Below are 18,724 nucleotides of genomic sequence, written 5' to 3'. Positions count from 1 at the left end.
ATATGTGGTGAAATTCTGAGCTATGCCCATAGACTTCAATGGAGCAGTCGCTGCCTCTGCTCTGCATAAAGGGGGATTTTGACCCCCCCTCGTGCGATCCGGGTTCCCGGAAGTGGCCCCTGATGAAATATCTTGCTCCGCCTTAACAGTCTTTGGTAGACCCACATACATTGTTTCCTGACTTTTGGTGCTGCTTGAAGTTTAGGCAAAGTAGGAAGTAACGATAGGAATCTCTGTTCAATGTGATTGGTAAGGCACTGAATGCAGATTAATTTGTATAGTACTATTAGTGAATGAGGAGCAGCTGTGTGTGTGTGTGTGTTTGTCAGTGAGTGGGTAAGGAATATGCAGCCTGCTAGCTCCCTCTGCTGGTTGATCTAGGCCACTACCTGCCTGGCTTATCACCATGGAAACATTGCATAAGCAATGACTAGAGCATTACAGTAACAGATATACTGTCACACCCTTACACACTTATCCCTCTCCCATTTACACACACACACACACACAGGATTAAAAAAATCTCCCAGATGGGTGAAGGCTCAAATCTGTCATCAGTAATCACCACACATGCCAGAGTGCATATTGGTGCACAACATCCTAGAAGACAAATACACACATGCATGTTTATTTCTGCAATAAGCTAGGAAACACGTATGCACACACGCCAATACACACACACACACACACACATATACATTCATTAGATTCATACATAGATGATTATATACAATATAAAATACATTTGTAAAAAAACTGTTGAGTGTGTGTGTGTGTGTGTGTGTGTATGTATGGGTGTATGAGTGTGTGAGTGTGTGTGTGTGTGCGTGTGTATGCGTGTATCGGTGTATGTGTGTGTGTGCGCGCACGTGGGTGTATGAGTGTATGTGTGAATCTGGATCAGCAGGAGCGTGGTTGAGGGGGTAACGCTTGAAGGGTCACACTGTAAACTTCCGTCTCATTTCCTTTCAGTGTGAGTGAAGTAGTCACTTCCACCACCTCATTCAGCTGCAACACACACACACACACACACACACACAGTATTACATATATATATATATATATATATATATACACGACACGGACACACCCACACACACACACACACACACACACTTACCAATACATCTGCACACATCCACAGTAGTGTAACTCACCGTTGTGCCTTTAGGGGGCGCCCACGTGACGGTGAGGGTGCGCCTGGCTCCAGCATCCACGTTGCCCTTGGGGGGTTCCACACTGAACCCCTTCTGCTTCAGCAGCGCAGCGTTCTCCCATACAAACTCCACGCTCTGCAGCCGGGAGGAGGACAACACATGCTCGCACACTGCACACACTGTCATGCGTCATGCATTTGTTTTGTGTGTGTGTGTGTGTGTGTGGGGGGGGGGGGGGGGGGGGGGGGAATAAGTAAAAGAAAGGGGTGGTCTGAAGAAAACTGAATCTGTTTTTATGCCTAGATTCTCACAAAATGTCACTGGTTTGAAAAGTGCTTTGATATCCCCATTTTTAGTTGTTGTCGTTTTACCTACGTCTATCACCAATGATGGACAGAACTCATAATAGAACTGTCCTCCATGCTACAGCAGCATGGGGCAAATTCTCCCAAGTGCCTTTCAGCCTGCACATATTCTGCCCTTGACTTAAGTCAGTCATTTACGCGCCATGAAGGCTTTGGGAGGAGCTACTCCAAAAACCCGGGCATTTCTTATGCATCTTAGGAGGGCTGTATTAAAGGAGAATTCCGGTGTGATATTGACCTAAAGTGTGTTAAAACATGATACAGAGTGTGAATGTATGTCTCATAGCTCATCAAAAATAATTCAGTGGAAATGCATGGATTCCAGTTGCTGCTACTGGAAACAACTGGAATCCATGCATTTCGACAGAATTGTTTTTGGAATCTGATCCCTTATCATACCTGTTCATTCGTACTCGTCGCTCGACTTACCGTGACTAAATTCAAAATGGCAGCGAACGGTAAACTTCATGAAGGTACTGTCTGTATAAATCGTCTTGTAAATAAACTACCAGTTCTTTTTCAAAGTTATCAGAGACAAGTTATGTCTCGTTTTAAATGTCAAGGCCCTTGGAAGTCCACCAATGAAGTATGGAGCTACTTTGAGCCTCGTAAATGGTGTAAAACAGTGATTTATTTGCATGGCTAGGCCGAAGCCCGAGGCACCCCCATCAAAAAACTGTTGGTAGCATCGGCTAACTAGCGCCAGATTTCTAAGTGCAAGGGACAAGCCGAGATGAGCTATGAGACAAACGTTCATACTCGGTATCATGTTTCAACACACTTTAGGTCAATATCACACCGGAATTCTCCTTTGATGTCGAGCGCCTCTACAAGGTGAAACAGCATATTCCTCGATGTCGGCAGTAGGCCTAGGTCTAAATACATATAGGTTACACAGTATGTTACAAGTTAACATTACAGTTTGGTGCTGATAAGGGTTTATGTTTTTTCCTATTACAGTGTCACAAGGTGACATTTTTTCCAACATTGCCTTATGAATGAGGCTACATTGTTAAATAGGGAAAAACCTGTTTCAATCACCTCGTTTGGATACTGGAGCTTACCACCTGTGCACCTTCAGTTTTAACGTGACGTGACGTCTTCTACCCATAGCCTACTTTGTTTGAATCTGTCCATATCTGTCCAACTTCACCCAAGTCATCCATAGCCTAAACTTGTGCAGATGCCTGCACTACTCCTGAGTAGCAATAATCATTCATATTCTCCTGACCCTGACGGTGGTTGGTATTGTTATGCCAGTCTCTCTACTGTATTCGAAACTGCTTCGTTAGCATAGATAAATTGATATGAGAATCAGCTGTCCTTGAAACGCTCTTTCTCAAGTGAGTTTTAAATTATGAATCTAAACACTTCAAGCACGTCTTGATTCTTTATAACAATTCAATAACAATTCTTTGTTAGGCTATGTAATGAAACATGATTTTACTGTAGGCCATTCACTATTCAGTTCACCTTAATTATGTTTCCCAAATCAAAGACTGGTTTGTGTTTTTTCTGGATTAAAATGCCATTCAGAGGGTCGATGAGAAAGTCCACGTGTTTGTGTATTTGTGTGTGTTGGTGTGTGTGTGTGTGTGTGTGTGTGTGTGTGCACACATGTAAATTGTGTACACACACACACACACATACATACAAAAAAGTGTGTGTGTGGTCATGAGAGTTTGTATGCCCATGTTTGTGCCAGTGTGTGTGTGTGTGTGTGTGTGTGTGTGTGTGTGTGTGTGTGTATTTGTGCGAGTGTGTGTGTATATGTGTGTGTGCACACATGTAAATGTGTACACACAGACACAAAAAAGTGTGTGTGGTTGTGAGCAGGGATGTAATTGGTAAAGGTCAAAAAAGCAGGACAAATAAACGTAGCGCAGAGTGTTGGCTACTGTATGCATTTACATCACCTACTGTACAATTTATAAAATTCATGAGGCAAATCCTATGCAGAGGTGACACTAGAAAAGGGCCTTATGAAAGGAAATATTTTTGGGCCAAATACTAGGGCGGTCCGGGAAGCATACCCCCCAGTAAGAACAATTTGAAAATTAAAAAACGGCCTGATGGTGTTGATAAAAATAAGAACTCAACTCATCAACTCTAAAGTCGCACATCAATGCAAAGAAATAGTGTTGACATTGAGAGGAGTGTTAATTTATTTTCATTGTGTCCCCTAGGTTATATCTGTGGCCTGAAATGCCTTGTATGTGAAAAAACTTCTTCCCGAAGCACTTTTGAATTTATTTCCTCAGCATATCAGGTCATATCATAGATTATTATGGCCTTTATTTGAACAGTGAAAATAATAATAAAAAGAGTTTTTGAACTTTAATGTCACTAATGCTGATTATTCAATGATTCATTTGAATTTAAATATTTAAAATACTTTCACTGCAAAAATTATATATGCGATTAATGTAGATTAATTAATCACAGAGTATGTAATTAATTCGATTACATTTTTTCGATTGACAGCCCTAAAATATACATATATAATGACCGACCCGCCCCCCCCCACCCCCTTAACAAATACTCAGTAGATCACATCCATACGAATTGCTTGGGTCTCATTTTCAGGCCGGAAAATCCGGAATTCCGGATTAATCCGGAAGAATCACACCCCTGCGTGAGAGTTTGTATGCCCATGTTTGTGCCTGGATGGGTGTGTGTGTGTGTGTGTGTGTGTGAGAGAGAGTTACCTTCTTGGCCCCAGGCTGGCTGGTGCGTATGCAGCCCACCTCCAGTGAGCGAGAGGCAGTGACGCCCCCGTCACTCCTCAGGATCAACAGCACCGGGTTAGGGGCCTTCTCCACGTCTACAACACACACACACACACACACACACACACACACACACACACACACACACTCAGGGCTGTTATCGGTAAGCGATTTCAGATATAACCTCCGGAGTAAATGCGGAGGGTCGTCAAACGGAGGTCCTACCCTTCGGATGATTCAGATATGATGCTAACCTGCGGACCTTATACTGACCTTATACGGACCTATGTGTGAACGACATACACTACATTACAGAATCTCCGTGTGGAGAGCATCCTCTCCCCATGTGTCTATTGCATTTACGTAAGGAGCTTGGAACAAAGTTGGGTTTTCTTCGTTTTCATTTCTCTAGGCATATTTATGCTCAAAAAAAAATAGGCGAGCTCAGCAGTGAGGTCATGAGAATGCTATCAATGAACAGAAAACCGACCGTGTTGGCTAACAATTTATTAAATACTCCTGTTATTGTCGTCAACGACGTCGCTGTAGGCTACTGCCTTTTCAGCGCCTTCTGCTTATGATGATTCAGTCTTTTGAATTCGTTTGGCCTTGCCATGCAGTTGTAGGCTACAACGTGTCTCTTGACGTAGCTCCGTGATGTCTGCATCTTTCCAGGTCGGAGATTTTCTGGACAGCACTATGCCACTCCATCATAACACTGGCATTTAAGTCAGTTTAACCCCGCCGTTTAACATCCGCAGAACCTCTGGTCTTACACGTATGTCTGAAAGCGCTTGGTGTGTGTGTGTGTGTGTGTGTGTGTGTGTGTGTGCGTGCGTGTGTTATGTGCGTGTGTGTGTCTGTGTGCATGTGTGTCTGTGTGTGTCAGTGCATTTCTCTCTCTCTCTCTCTCTCTCTCTCTCTCTGTGTTTGTGTGTGCGTGTCTGTGTGTGTTAATGTGTGTCTGTGCATTTCTCTGTGTGTGTGTGTGTGTATGTGTGTGTTAATGTGTGTGTCTGTGCATTTCTGTGTGTGTGTGTGTGTGCGTGTGTGTGTCTGTGTGCATGTGTGTCTGTGTGTGTTAATGTGTGTGTCTGTGCATTTCTGTGTGTGTGTGTGTATGTGTGTGTGTCTGTGTGCATGTGTGTCTGTGTGTGTTAATGTGTGTGTCTGTGCATTTATCTGTGTGTGTGTGTGTACCTTGGGTTGGGTCTGTCAGATTGTCCTCCAGAGGGTCTCCTCCACACAGGTACATGATGTTGTGGCGCGATGCTCCTTTCAAGTCTACTGCACACACCGTTTGCTAACAAACAAACAAACAAACACACACACACACACACACACACACACACACACACACACACACACACACACACACACACAGTAAAACATAATAGCTATCCTAACTTAAAATGTTTAGTAACTATAACTAAGTTTTTGACTTTTGTTGAGATTACTTGCCTAAAATGAGTGTCATTTAATTTTGAGGTGGAAAAGTATAACATGCTCATTTAAATCAAGTAAACTATACTTGAATTGTTTAAGTTTGTGCTATAAGGCCATGAGTCATGTTGGTGAGTTACTTCTAGGGATGGTTTGTGTGTGTTTGTGTGTGTGTGTGTTGATAAGAGACCTGGTTGTGTGAGTGTGTGAGTATAAGAGTCACCTGAGACTCACCTCCTGCGTGTGTGTAAGAGAGTGAATGAGAAGCATGTCTTTATGTGTGTTTGTGTATGTGTGTGTGTGTGTTTGGGTGTACCTTGTTGGAGAGCTGAATGGTCACTGTGTCGGAGTGTGTGAGGCTCTCGTGGTCAGGCTGGAAGGTGACGGTGACATCCATAGATTTACCTGGAGGAATAGCGCCCTCTGCAGGAGACACGAGAAACGCACACCGACCACCACATCTTTGGCCATCTACTGTGAGATGGAGGAAGGCAGGGAGGGAGAGAAAGATGGAGAAAGGAAGGGAGAGGGAGAAAGAGGGGCAGCGTCAAATAAGTTTTCTTCAATTTATTTTCTTTTTCTTTTACTCATGTTGTTTTGTTCCTGTAACTACTTTGCCAAAACAGTGCTTGAGTTGTCATGTCAATAACAACAATAACATCTGAGTTGAATTGGGGAGTGAGATGAGGAGGAAGATGGAGTGAGAAAGAGGGAGAGTGTAAGAGGGAGTGAGAAAGAGGGAGAGAGAAAAAGGGAGAATGAAAGAGGGAGTGAAAGAGAGAGTGAAAGAGAGAGAAAGAAGGAGAGTGAAAGAGGGAGAATGAAAGAGAGTGAAAGAGAGAGAAAGAAGGAGAGTGAAAGAGAGAGAAAGAAGGAGAGAAAGAGGAAGAGTGAAAGAGGGAGAGTGAAAGAGAAAGAAAGAGGGAGAGAGAAAGAAAGAGGGAGAGTGAAAGAGGGAGAGTGAACGAGTGAGAAAGAGGGAGAAAGAGGGAGAGAGACAGAGGGAGAGTGAAAGAGGGAGAAATAAATAAAAGGGAGAGTGCTAAGAATAAATCATGGGGTTTGTTTGTAAGCTGCTACTTGCTACCACTGACATTTTGGAAGCCATTCATTTAGAAACAGAAAAAAGCATCTGAATGTGAATGAGGCCTTCCAGCTGAGCGTGTGTGTTGTGTGTGTGTGTTGTGTCTGTGTTGTGTTCCAGCTGAGCGTGTGTGTTGTGTGTGTGCTGTGTGTGTGTGTTGTGCAGGAGTTATCCAGTGTATTTTAAGCACCCTAACACCCGAGTCATCTTCTGAGTGTGAGTGTCTTACCTACACTGGGTGATGTCAGTTATCTTTGTGTGTGTGTGTGTCTTACTTGTAGTGGAAGATGCATTTTGTGCTTGTTCAATGTCATCTGATTGGTCGACAGACAGCTGCTGTGTGTGTGTGGGTGGCGGACTGGCCAGAGATGCTGTGAACTTTACTGACAAGACTGAGCCATTATGCAACTGTGTGATCACACACACACACACACACACACAAACACACACACACACACACACACACACACACACACACACACACACACACAGGGAGAGAAAAAGAGAAAACCAAATGCATAAGTGTAATTAAACTAATTAAACTCATTAATAGTCACACACATAAGCAAGAAACACACGCACGCACACACACACACACACACACACACACACACACACACACACACAGAGAGAGAAACAATTGCATAAATATAATTAAACTCATAAATATAATTGAAATGTCAGCTTTGATTAAATATAATATACTCTATCCATACATTGTAACAAATGTCAGACCTCATTAGCAATACCAATGTAATTATTTTGCTAATAATTAATTGCTTATAAGCAGGGTAGGAATTTCACGGCGGCCACGACGGCCATGGCCTTTGAAAATCAGAGGTTTACAGGCCACGGTGGCCTTGGTGCCCCTTTCTTTTAATATTCTGCTTTGCGTCCTTCTAATAGCGATTTTTATTTAGCCTATGGCCTGTCAAAATAATCTTAGCATTCACAGCGCAAATTCATTTAGGGCCCTATCATGACATTCTAAAGTGCATCGTTACTCGTCAAAAGTCTATTCAAATTTAGTAGGATGTCCAGTTCACATTGGGAGGGGTTTCGTTCTCAAAAGTGGAGCGCATGGCGTAACAAGGTGTTCCTAGGTCTTTTAATCAGTCATTTGGGTGTGTTTGGGGCGTAACATCATTTTAAACCAATGAGAATGACATCTGTCATTCCCTTTAACGGCGCAACGCGCGATATGTCAAATAAATGCATTGGTATTTTGGCATTCAACGGCGCATTTGAAGGAGGCTGCTTGCGAGACCGTATGGAATAGTCATTCTTAAACCATGCTTTACTAAAACCTAGCATAGCCTTCACGCATTTGCACTCGTCTATTATTTGAACTCATTGGCAAAGTGAAACTAACTTCACCAAAGGAGTCAGTCAACGACAAGACAGTTATATGCAGTTACTTTTGACTACTTTTCACTATTGACTGACAATGGGTTACCATCGAAAACATAGGCTGGAAAAAGCAACACTTACCCTAATGTTGCTCAAATGACTGAATAAAACAACATTTGTCCTGCAGAGGAGTTGCTTATATTTCGTGACAGTGCGTCTTCAGCTGTGCTCCATACGTGTCTCTCGCCTCTCCCCTAATCACTTTTAACCGTCATTACCAATTTGTAAATGATGGTGAATAACTACTCATCATGAGATGTACAGTATTTCGTAATATCTTTATTCTAATTATGTTTCCCATTGTAATCGTGCAATTTGTAATGCTTTGCATGGACGTGCGCTGGTGTGCGTTCATGAATGATAGAAGGATGGTGCGTGCACCTGCCAATATGACTGTTGACATGCGCTCTTAAAATAGCATATGAACAACTCGCCATTGACTTCTGACCAGGTTTAGGTGGTGTATGATAGCGATTTTTAGACAAAGCGCTAGGTCCCTCCCTAGGTTGTTAATTGCCACACCCCTGGGCGCAATGCTTAAAGCGATGGTTCGGAGTAATTTCACCCTAGGGTCCTTTGCACCATGACCCTGAGCCAAACACCCTCCCAGAACCATTTTTCCCTTAGTCGAACCCTGGTCGAGTAGCGCTGTCAGAAACTAATGACGTTCTGCAGTCGTGATGGAACCAACTTTTATCTCGTAAATTACCCCACTAATAATGCCCTGAATGGTGCGAAACTTCTGCAGTAGTACAACTATGACCTTTAGTCCAATAACGAGGCATTAGAAAGTTTGTAAGTGCACCAGGAGTTTATTTAAATAAGACTTGCCTGATTATCTGCTACTATACCGCTGCGTCGACGTTTCTTCCGTGATTTGGGAAAAGCCCGTAAAAGTCCTGGCAGGAAGCATGCATAAGGATGTAGATCCAGGAATGCACTAATATTTTGTTCATAGTCCAGTTTGCAACAATTATTAGTTAACACTAAGTTGTAAACACTTTGGAAAAAAATATTTAAAACTGGATATACCAAAAAAAGTTGATGTAATCGCTTCCTGCAAGGACTTTTACAGGCTTTTCCCAAATTACGGAAGAAACGTCGACGCAGCGGTATAGTAGCAGATAATCAGGCAAGTCTTATTTAAATAAACTCCTGGTGCACTTACAAACTTTCTAATGCCTCGTTATTGGACTAAAGGTCATAGTTGTACTACTGCAGAAGTTTCGCACCATTCAGGGCATTATTAGTGGGGTAATTTACGAGATAAAAGTTGGTTCCATCACGACTGCAGAACGTCATTCGTTTCTGACAGCGCTACTCGACCAGGGCTCGACCAAGGGAAAAAAGGTTCTGGGAGGGTGTTTGGCTCGGGGTCATGGTGCAAAGGACCCTAGGGTGAAATTACTCCAACCATCGCTTTAAAAAATAAACGTGCAAAATAACGAATTCAACTTTCCGCGGGTGAATAACTAGTATTACGCCATGCGCTGGTGGCCCAAAATACAGCCCTTAGTCTTTTACGCAGTGGAGAAAGTGACAGCGCAAGAAAGAAAGTGCATCCAAATTCAGCCATTCTTCTCAGTTGAACTACTCGCGAAGTTGCCTACTCATCACACAGACATCACAACTATCACATGAAAGTGTCACAGTCCGGCCCAGAATCCCCTCTTAGGTATGAGCTACACCAGGCGCGTAACTGAAGCGTTCCGTTCGCGACGCGTAAAATCCATTTTAGATGAATGGTCTATTTTTTTCGAACGTACGCCCCACTGTCACGTCTGGTGTAGCTTCCTTAGTAGGATGTATACTTCCATTGATTATAATGGAAGCTAATTGTTGCAGGAGACGCCACGCGAACGGAACGCTTCAGTTACGCGCCTGGTGTAGCTCAGCCCTTAGTCTGTGATCTGTCATGTCTCTGCTGTCCCTGGACTCCATTCCAGGTTTTCTCTCTGCACTGTCACACCTGTTGCCACTCTCCTCGTCAGCCATAGCATTTAAGCAGTGCCAGGAGAAACACTCTTTGCCAGATTGTCACGTCTTTCACAGTGGATTCTCGCCTATGCTCATGCTCTTTTGGATTACTGGTTTTTGACCCAAGCCTGTTTGTTGGACTTGTGAATTGGACTCAACCCTTTTGGAAACCTTTGCTTGGACCTTGCATTCTTTTGTTGCCAACCTATGCCTGAACCTCAAGCACTGGCAACCACTTGCAGTATAGTGCAACCTGGCCGACCTGTGTTCTGTCATTAAAACCCACTAAATATACTCTCTGCTTCCAGAGTTCTGCTTTTGGTTCCACAGTAACTCACCTGGCCTCACCGGCCCTGACAGAAAGAGCTTTTTCTCAGCTTTTAAACGATGTTAGCCGCTAATTGCTGTGGTGAATTGTTCGCGAGAAAAGTAAATGATAGAATTAAATTTAACCATAAATTCTACTGAAGGTTTTGCGTCCATCTCCCTACCCATCATCTCGGTGGGATACTTCACGAACCCTTCGTTTAACACATGACAAACCATATATCAGAATTTGCAGTAATTTTCGACATGCATGGATGTCTCCAAATTTGGGCTTTAAGTTTTACAATGTGTTTAAATTGTTCCACATGATTTCACAAGAGTTTGTGAAAGTAGCCTTAATGATCACAAAATGCTAAGCATGCATCTAGGTCAGGGGTCTCCAACCTTTTTGGGAATGAGGGCTACCTGAAGACCCGAAATCATATGGAGGGCTACTCATTTGAAACAAACAGACCCTCACCCCTTTTTTGCGAGAATAGTCCTCCTAAATAATAGGCCTATGTGATTTTTACTTTTAAATTTTCAATATTCTGTAGGCCTATAAGTCTTTATATTAAGCAACTGTATTTTCATCTGATTCTTCAATACTTTAATATCAATATGCAACACTACCAACATATTTGTTCAGTTTGTTCATTTCAAAGTTTGCATGGGGAATCTAATCTTATTTTTTTAACAAAAAAACAATATTTTTGTGCAATTAATAATTTGGGTTACAATGTGTACCCAATTTATACCCACCCACCATTATGAATTCAGGGGTTGTTTAAGTTCTGATTTCAGTGGACAATTCGGTTTTAACATTTCAATAGTAATCACCCACACCACCCTAACATATGAAGTCTCCTTTTAAAGTTATTGCACACCTGAAATCTCTCCATGATCTGACAAAAAAGGTAATGTTCAGTCCTGCTCAGTTAAGCATGCCACAACATTTTCAGCGCTATTATACGGCAGTAGCCTACGGAGGAGAAAAGGCCTGTGAGCTAAAGCAATTGTTTTTCAGTCCTTGAACAATCATGCAGGAACCGTATTTGACGAACATAGAATGGCCACAGAACATTTGCAAAGATATGCTTCCATTGGCTACACCAGACGAGCAAGTTTTTTCCCCTTTACTGTGTATGCGTGCGAGCAGCATGTATTTGCTCCGCTTCCGTTGTTGTTTAAAGATTGAATGGGAAACGGATTGGAGCCAAAGCCTAAAATTTAACGCAGCTACAATGTGTAAGGTATCACCAATATAAATTTAATGTTACAGATGTATGGCTACATACATTCTTAAAATGGTTCTAGTCTAGACTTAAATATATATTGAAAACTTCACAATGGAGCGTGTTTTTAGAGCGTGATCTGACTGATGGCTATTTTTAGAAGGTGCGCTGGGGGCGCCTCATAGCCGTTCCGTGGGCTACCTGGTGCCCGCGGGCACCGTGTTGGAGACCACTGATCTAGGTTATTTGAGTTTCTTAAAGCTGAGCTGCGCTTAAATTGTTCAATACATGATTTCATAACAGGCCAAATATAAAATAAATGTTAAATATAGCCTAGATATCTGTAAATATTAGATGATCAGATGATTTACTTTTTAATTTATGTAATATGTCATGTTTCATGTTTTTGTAATGTTTCATACAGTGATGCAGGTCTACTGCAGTGAATAGGCTAAATACAACTTTGATAATTGTTATAGCCTACTACTGTATAGTTAACTTTAGCCTTGGTGCCCTGTCATGTGGCCTTTGTGCCCCCCACCAAATATGCCCAACTGAAGGCCAAGTGGCCTTGCCCCCAGAATGGTGAAATTCCAAGCCTGCTTATAAGTAACAATGATAAGTGCACCGGCAAAAAAACTTAAAATAGATATTTATGGACTAATTTCCACAAATTGCCTATACATTAATGACACCACTTTGTGATTAAGAGTGAATGGACTGTGAAAGTGCATGTTTCACAGGGCTAAGGAGACTGCACTGCTTTTAGGAGCACTAGACTACAGCAGGGCTAAGGAGACTACTTTTAGGAGCACTAGACTACAGCAGGGCTAAGGACTAAACTACAGCAGGGCTAATGAGACTGCTTTTAGGAGCACTAGACTATAGCAGGGCTAAGGAGACTGCTTTTAGGAGCACTAGACTACAGCAGGGCTAAGGAGACTGTTTTTAAGAGCACTAGACTACAGCAGGGCTAAGGAGACTGCTTTTAGGAGCACTAGACTACATACAGCAGGGCTAAGGACTAGGCTACAGCAGGGCTAAGGAGACTGCTTTTAGGAGCACTAGACTACAGCAGGGCTAAGGAGACTACTTTTAGGAGCACTAGACTACAGCAGGGCTAAGGACTAAACTACAGCAGGGCTAAGTAGACTGCACTGGTTTTATGAGCACTAGATTACAGCAGAGCTAAAGAGACTGCTTTTAGGAGCAATAGACTACAGCAGGGATAAGGAGACTGCTTTTAGGAGCACTAGACTGCAGCAGGGCTAATGAGGCTGCTTTTAGGAGCAATAGACTACAGCAGGGCTAAGGAGACTGCTTTTAGGAGTACTAGACTATAGCAGGGCTAAGGAGACTGCTTTTTCCGAAGTTAAGGTTCAAAAGAGTGCTGTGATTTGCTGGCTTGGCACCCAGAGGTCGGTTTTCGGATTCCAGTTTTTTGTGCTACCTAAACACTGTGTGTGTGTGTGTGTGATACTGACTTTGATGATTTGAGATGCACTGTCGTTCTCCAGCACGTATCCAAAGTCCATGACTGGTCCTTTGAGTGTACATGTGACCAGCGGCTTCACACCCTCTCCGCACAGAGTGAGCTCCAGATTCATCCTACTGCTGCGCACCTCCAGAACTTCCCGGTACTGCACGCACGCACGCACGCACACACACACACACACACACACACACACACAATAGTAGCATTAAGTTGCTTAGGTGTGTATATGTACTGCAGTGTGTGTGATAGTAGTAAACAATAAGCAAGACAAGAATTCATCTTATGTGGCAGAGGCCCACTTGAGGAGGACATGGCCTCAAATCATCTGGAAAGGGGACAGGACTACACACACACACACACGGACATGCATACGGGGGAAATCTGAGACTGAGCATGACTGCAGACAAACACATAAACATATGTATGTGTGTGTGCAGGGGTGGGTAATAACGTTTTACAAGTAACGCACATGAGTAAAAAATATTTTTTTCGAGGAATGGCAACTTTCCGTATTCCTTTTTCAAAACGGTACTTCTACTCTTACTCAAGTACATTTTTGAGCCAGTAATCTACTCTTTACTCAGCTACATTTCCAATTGCCTTTCGTTACAAGTAGAATCTCGAGGGAGAAAAGCGCACCTCTCCCTCGGTGCACAATGGCGTGGGAGAAAAAAAACAGGGCTTCAGAATGCATTGCTACATTTCCCCGTGATGTAGCCTACTACACGGAAGTAGATGTTCTAACAGCTCAGTTAATGCAATGACGTCCTGCCAGCTGCTACATCTTCTGGTGAGACTGCCAGAGTAGCAATGAGATGAGAGGTAGAACATGACACGGAAACTTTCGTCTATATTAATTTCTGGCTAGCATCGTTCAACAATCACATTGGACAAGGAAAATAGGCCTACAACTTAATTTACAAGCAAAGCACTAAAAATCGAGCACACAAGTTAGAAAAAACCTAGCATTCGTTTATGTAGCCTCAATGTTGCAGCGACAGAGCAGGCTATCTGTTTTCTCAGCCGACCGTCTCATGTCATGTCCTGCAACATTGAGGCTACATAATATAGGTCTACCATAATATAGCCATTGTTTTTAGGTTACATTGGCTATGACAAGAGAGCCTACAAAAGTACGTCAAATAATATTAAAGTAGACTATATTAAAAAAAAAAAAAATATTTGAATTGGGCTGATGAAATATGTTTGCCTATATGACTAGCCTACAGAGGAAGAGAAAAGCAAACAGGCGTAAAGGATACGTTTGTATCCCTTTAAAGGGCCATCACAAATATAAAACTTATTACTTGAGTAATTTATTAACAAAGTACTTTTTTTACTTTTACTTGAGTAGATTTCTCAGTTGGGAATATGTACTTTTACTGAAGTAATTTTTGAAGGGAGTAATTGTACTTTCACTTAAGTATAGATTTTTAGTACTCTGTGTGTGTGTGTGTGTGTGTGTGTGTGTGTGTGTGTGTGTGTGAGTGTGTGTGTGTGACAGCACCTTCTTCTCCTCAGTGGGTGTGAAGGCCAGCAGCAGTGTGTATGTGTCTCCTGGTCTAAGCGACCTGAGGGCGTTGAGCAAAAGGAAGGGGCCGCTCAGGTCCAGCACTGAAGATGTCAGCTGCAGCAGTCAGAGGTCAAGGCCAGTTTCCACTCGACACTTACGCACATCAGCTAGAACATCATTATAACACACACTACACACACTACACATCAGCTAGAACATCATTATAACACACACTACACACCGGCTATAACATTATTATAACACACACTACACACCAGCTATAACATCATTATAATACACACACTACACACTACACATCAGCTATAACATCATTGTAACACACACTACACATCAGCTATAACATCATTGTAACACACAGCTCACACACTACACATCAGCTATAACATCATTGTAACACACAGCTCACTGCCCAAGGTAAGGATACATCCAGACTCTCCTCACAGATGTTCTGCACAGTGACTTTCTTTACCACTTTCTCATCTGTGGGAGTTTTACACACACACACACAGACACACACACACACACACACACACACACACACACACACACAGTATCCAAATATGATGACACACACAATCACATCAATACACACACACACACACACACACACACACACACACACACACTTGTGTACTGACCCAGAAGCACCTGCTGGTAGTTGAGTGTGTGGTATCCGCTGCTGTGGTTGAGGAGCAGCAGGGCGGGTCGCACCACTGGGCACCTCAGCTCCAGGTACAGGATGTTATGGGGACTGTGGGGGAGGACAGCGGGAGTGAGTATGTGTGCGTGTGTAGGATCAAGATGGGGGCAGCAATGCAACGGTAAGAATGCTGGCTGCAGCAAAACAACAAAGAACACTGTGTGTGTGCGTGTGTGTGTGTGTGTGTGTGTGTTACGGCCACTTTGGCCTCTCGGCTGTTTTCTACTTATTTTGTATGCCTCTCCTCTCGTAGGCCTGATCCCGCGTGTCCCGGGATAGGGGGTGTGCCAGCGTACGGGGCGTGTCCCACCTTACCGGATAAATTTGGCCTGGCCTTCCAGAGAAGCTTTGCTTTGTGTTTTGTCCTGTTGTTGTTAAAGTCCTTTTGATTAGATATGTTTTCATGTAATTAAACCCTAAACGTGAATTGTCGCACTGTCTCCTGCCCCATTTCTTTGTTACTTTTGAGCCGGGTAACAGTGTGTGTGTGTGTGTGTGTGTGAGTGATCAGACCTGTAGGTGCAGTCCTGTTCAGGTTCGGTGGCGTCTCCATCAGAAACGAAGCAGGGGACAATGAAGCGCTGGTGTGTGTCTTTGAAGGATCGCAGCAGACCTTCCACAGCAGGCCCCAACTCCTCACCACTACACAACAACAACAACACATAAATAATAATAATAATAATAATAATAATAATAAGCTTTATTTGTATAGCACCTTTCATACACAGAATGCAGCTCAAAGTGCTTTACATTTGGAGCATGTAACACAATAATAGAGTCAGTCAGTCATTATCAATCACTTTCACTTTTCTTCATTGCTGTGGCCGTTTATGATCCAATCAGCAACATATCAGAAATATAGAAAATAACATGTAACACAGTTATCAGAGAAGAGTCAGTCATTCCCCTTTGTTGCTGTGGCCGTTAATGATCCAATCAGCAACATATCAGAAATATAGAAAATAACATGTAACACAGTTATCAGAGAAGAGTCAGTCATTCCCCTTTGTTGCTGTGACCGTTTATGATCCAATCAGCAACATATCAGAAATATAGAAAATAACATGTAACACAGTTATCAGAGAAGAGTCAGTCATTCCCCTTTGTTGCTGTGGCCGTTAATGATCCAATCAGCAACATATCAGAAATACTTTTATACTACTGTCACGACACCACCAGGGGCCTCATTTATAAAACGTTCTTACGCACAGGTTTGATCTTAGACCGTGCGTACGCTCAGATCCATGCCAATGCTCTCTATTTCTCTACGCTCAACGCAAACTCTATTTCTGAAATTTCAGAGGTGGATAAACTGCGTTTACTCGCGTTTAGCCTCCACTACATCCTAATTTGCGCTCATAGGCCTATTCCCAGCTTCGTAACATAAAGGTAATATTTGACTGTAAGCTATACAATGTAGGCTATAGATATTTTATATCATATATAGCCTACACAACCAAGGGACGGAAGTTATCCTCTGAAAGCAGGGCATCTTCATATTTAGTGTTGCGTTGGAGTTGCGTAAAGAGGTGCAGAGCGCGCACCTGTTTGCTTTTTTTGACTGGCAGTGCCCAAGATCAGATGACAATACGTGAGTTGAATAATGTAGGATAAAATATAAAGGTAAGCCTAAAGCAAACAATAAAGGACAATGTTTAAGCCATCGGACATTATTGAAAGAAAACGATAGCAAAGAAATGCAGAATGAATGAAAAATGACCGGCGAACTAGGTTACTTTTTCAGCAAAAAATAGCCTACCCTAAAAGAAACGTTAAGCCTACATGACATATCACGCTTATAATTTAGTCCTCTGTTTTGTAGGCTAAATCAGCATATTACCCTGGGTCATATTGGAAACGTACAGTAGCGTACAGGATTATATAGGCCTAGAGGTCTTTCCTTCATAAGCAAGGCCTACCCATTTTTCTTTTCTACAAAGTAGGCCTAAACATACGAAATGTTGATTATTCACATTACTGCAAGCAAAAGGAATGAAAGCGAGCAGAGGACAATGGACATGGATGCATACGATCTCTTTCCAGAAAGCTTTGCTGGAAAAAACATAATTAGTTAAGCTATTCGAACTGACGCATATAGGCTAGTTAACATCAGATGGCATAGGCTAGGCCTATACAATGTTTTCAATATATAATTTTACATAGGCTACAGCTTTTAGGCCATTGATTTCATTAAAACATATGCTAATAATATTGATGAGGGGGTGTTTACAAGGCGGAGACCTAAAACCATCCGGCTGCGCACAAGTTGACGTTCATTTGTGATTTTTAATGGGCACATCTGGAAGGGTGGCGTATGCACATTTTTTTGTGCGTACGTTCGTTTTCTCTGAATAGCACGTACGATCATGTCAGAAATGATCTAAGATCAAATGAAGGATGGTTTCTACGCAACCCTTTTATAAATGAGGCCCCAGGTTCTCCACCAGTCTCTCCTCCTCGTCACTCTGCTCCAACAATCTCCCAATCTAATTCCCCTGTCTACTAATTCCCCAATCATCCTATCACCAGTCAGCAAATTAACCAATCATCCAATCTCCCGTCTGCAACTCCCCAGCACCTGTAGCCAATCTTCTACTGCCTATATAAACCCCTGTCACTCTGCTCTCTCCGTCTGGCCTCTTCAACGGAGACACTTACTCCAGCGCACGGACTGCTCCTTGTTCCCAAACCCAACTCCTCGTTTCCGGAATTTCCTGCTACGTCCCGGGTTGTAGAACTTTTATGTTGGACATTTTCTATTGGACTCTTTCTGTTGGACGATATACTCTTGCAAGATTGGAGCCTTTATGTTGGACTGCCTTGTTTGTCAAGTCATGATCTTCTGAGCGTTAACCTCACATCAAGACCTTGTTTAAATTCTCCTGCTTTGGTTGATGTTAACAAATTAAAACGACTTGATTGATTCTAACCTTGTTTCCTGAGTCTGTGTGCCCTGACAACTACTATGGATATATAAAGGCTTTGCTGACAAATGCCTAGGCTAACAAATGCTTAGGCCCCGTTGATGCGGACTCCAAGCAGCCAGCCTTAGCATGTTCTTAGCATATGTTGTAATTATTTGACTTTATACATAGACATTCAAGACTGGCAGCCTTAGCCCTTTACCCCCCACAAGCACGCCATATGGCAACTGTGGCAAGGAAAAACTCCCATATTCCAGGAAAAAACCTTGAGCAGAACCTGACTTAATAGGGGGAGCCCATCTGCTTCTGGCTGGCTGCTCCTTCCAATGGCAGCAGATGTAGAATAATCTGAAAAAGTAGTCTAC

General features: G+C 42.7%; 1 protein-coding gene across 1 annotated transcript in view; it reads right to left on the bottom strand.

Annotated features, from left to right (window-relative positions):
• Positions 1-810: 810 nt before the first annotated feature.
• The window catches only part of cfap74 (cilia and flagella associated protein 74), an 87,173-nt gene continuing 69,259 nt past the window's right edge, over positions 811-18,724 (bottom strand). The window contains exons 28-38 of the mRNA XM_076277258.1: positions 15,949-16,077; positions 15,374-15,486; positions 15,160-15,215; positions 14,709-14,828; positions 13,191-13,346; positions 7,054-7,186; positions 6,011-6,168; positions 5,452-5,554; positions 4,231-4,346; positions 1,158-1,292; positions 811-1,008 (exon numbers count right to left, since the gene is read on the bottom strand). Of these exons, the coding sequence (XP_076133373.1) occupies positions 901-1,008; positions 1,158-1,292; positions 4,231-4,346; positions 5,452-5,554; positions 6,011-6,168; positions 7,054-7,186; positions 13,191-13,346; positions 14,709-14,828; positions 15,160-15,215; positions 15,374-15,486; positions 15,949-16,077 (1,327 nt within the window). The 3' untranslated portion in view covers positions 811-900. The remainder of the gene's footprint in view (positions 1,009-1,157; positions 1,293-4,230; positions 4,347-5,451; positions 5,555-6,010; positions 6,169-7,053; positions 7,187-13,190; positions 13,347-14,708; positions 14,829-15,159; positions 15,216-15,373; positions 15,487-15,948; positions 16,078-18,724) is intronic.

This window comes from Alosa pseudoharengus, unplaced genomic scaffold (genome assembly GCF_046254945.1).
Source record: "Alosa pseudoharengus isolate Yale_2024_CS ecotype anadromous, Long Island Sound unplaced genomic scaffold, YU_APseudo_1.1 YU_APseudo_1.1_scf_9, whole genome shotgun sequence".
NCBI lineage: Eukaryota > Metazoa > Chordata > Actinopteri > Clupeiformes > Clupeidae > Alosa > Alosa pseudoharengus.
The sequence above is the reverse complement of the archived record's forward strand: the minus strand, read 5'-3'. Positions and strand labels throughout refer to the sequence as shown.